The 1261-nt window shown below is 40.1% G+C and overlaps 1 protein-coding gene across 1 annotated transcript in view; it reads left to right on the top strand.

Moving 5' to 3' along the window:
* The window catches only part of ADSL (adenylosuccinate lyase), a 13879-nt gene extending 12780 nt beyond the window's left edge, over nucleotides 1-1099 (top strand). Inside the window, exon 12 of the mRNA XM_011369078.2 lies at nucleotides 759-1099. Within this exon, the coding sequence (XP_011367380.1) occupies nucleotides 759-845 (87 nt within the window). The 3' untranslated portion in view covers nucleotides 846-1099. The remainder of the gene's footprint in view (nucleotides 1-758) is intronic.
* The last annotated feature ends 162 nt before the right edge of the window (nucleotides 1100-1261 follow it).

Below are 1261 nucleotides of genomic sequence, written 5' to 3'. Positions count from 1 at the left end.
TACCAAGCATTACATGCTGGAATTAAGGAAAGCACATCTTTTTGGGGATCACAAAGGAGGAAAAACCCTAGAAGAGTAGAATTTGGGAAATACTTCTTGGAAGACATGACATCTGAGCTGAATATTAGGGACAAGTAGGAGTTAGTCTGGAAACACCAGGCTGAGAGGAAAGGGCAAATACATAGACATCCAACACGAGAAATTACAGTCATTTGCCAGAATATTAAGTGCCCCCAGAAGTAGTTACAGGATTTAACATTGAAGACAAGTGTAAGTTTGTCATTTATATTCAAATCACTTTGGTGTTTTGGATTTGGAAGACAAACTGGAGGTGGCGAGGCCAACAAGTGGAGGCTGCTGTAGTGGGCCAAGCAGTTGATAATGAGGCTTTGAGCCAAGGCGGTGGTTGGTACAGATGAGGGGGGTTATTGAGGGCTATTTAGAAGATTAATCGCTTGGTAGCTGGTTGAATAGGAGGGGAAAAGCAAGCAGTGATGATTTTAGCTTGGGTAATTAGGTAGAGAATGGTGAGATCCACTGAAAACACAGGCTGGATGGGATGGCATGTGTGGGCGTGGCGGGTTGAGCTGCATGTATATTGGGAGAGATTTCTTACAGGCAATTGAGAAAAACAGAAGCTCAGTGGTAGAGTAAAAGTTTTATCAAATTAGGTGTTGATATAAACTGACATTGAAAAAGTATCAAAACTTAGATCTTAATGTTTTCTTTTGTCTTATGTTTGCATTCCTCTTTGGCAGGTACAGAGATTCTTAGAAGAGGAGGTCTACCCCCTGTTAAAACCATATGAAAGTGTAATGAACGTGAAAGCAGAGTTGTGTCTGTAGAGTTGGAAGAGAATTAAAAGACATTGTCGGCTGTGTTAATTTTTATTGCCAAATCATGAAAATTGTTACTCTAGTGCCTTGTTTTACCTCAAGAATTGTTCCCTTAAATTAATACAGCACTTTTCTTTCCATGGTGCGGTCACATTTCTCAAGGTTTACAATGCAGAAAAAATCGTGTTATAGTTGGATATTTTTTTTATAGCAACACAAATTTGCATAATAAATGTAGCTCATAGTCTGCTCTGTTCTTTCAAGGCATATTTTCCAGCTAGTCTAGTCCTTTTCACATGTTCACTTGATTGCGAGGTAGTGAGCAAGTTACTGCTCCTCTCTTTTGAAGGTGTGTTTGGTCTGCGTCCAGCAGAGTAACCTGGACTCAGTGATTCAGAGTGGTTGGGTACCTTTCTTTCAGTTGC

The sequence above is a fragment of the Pteropus vampyrus genome, unplaced genomic scaffold (assembly GCF_000151845.1).
Source record: "Pteropus vampyrus isolate Shadow unplaced genomic scaffold, Pvam_2.0 Scaffold145, whole genome shotgun sequence".
In the NCBI taxonomy this organism is placed as follows: domain Eukaryota; kingdom Metazoa; phylum Chordata; class Mammalia; order Chiroptera; family Pteropodidae; genus Pteropus; species Pteropus vampyrus.
This window is presented reverse-complemented; position numbering and strand designations above follow the sequence as displayed.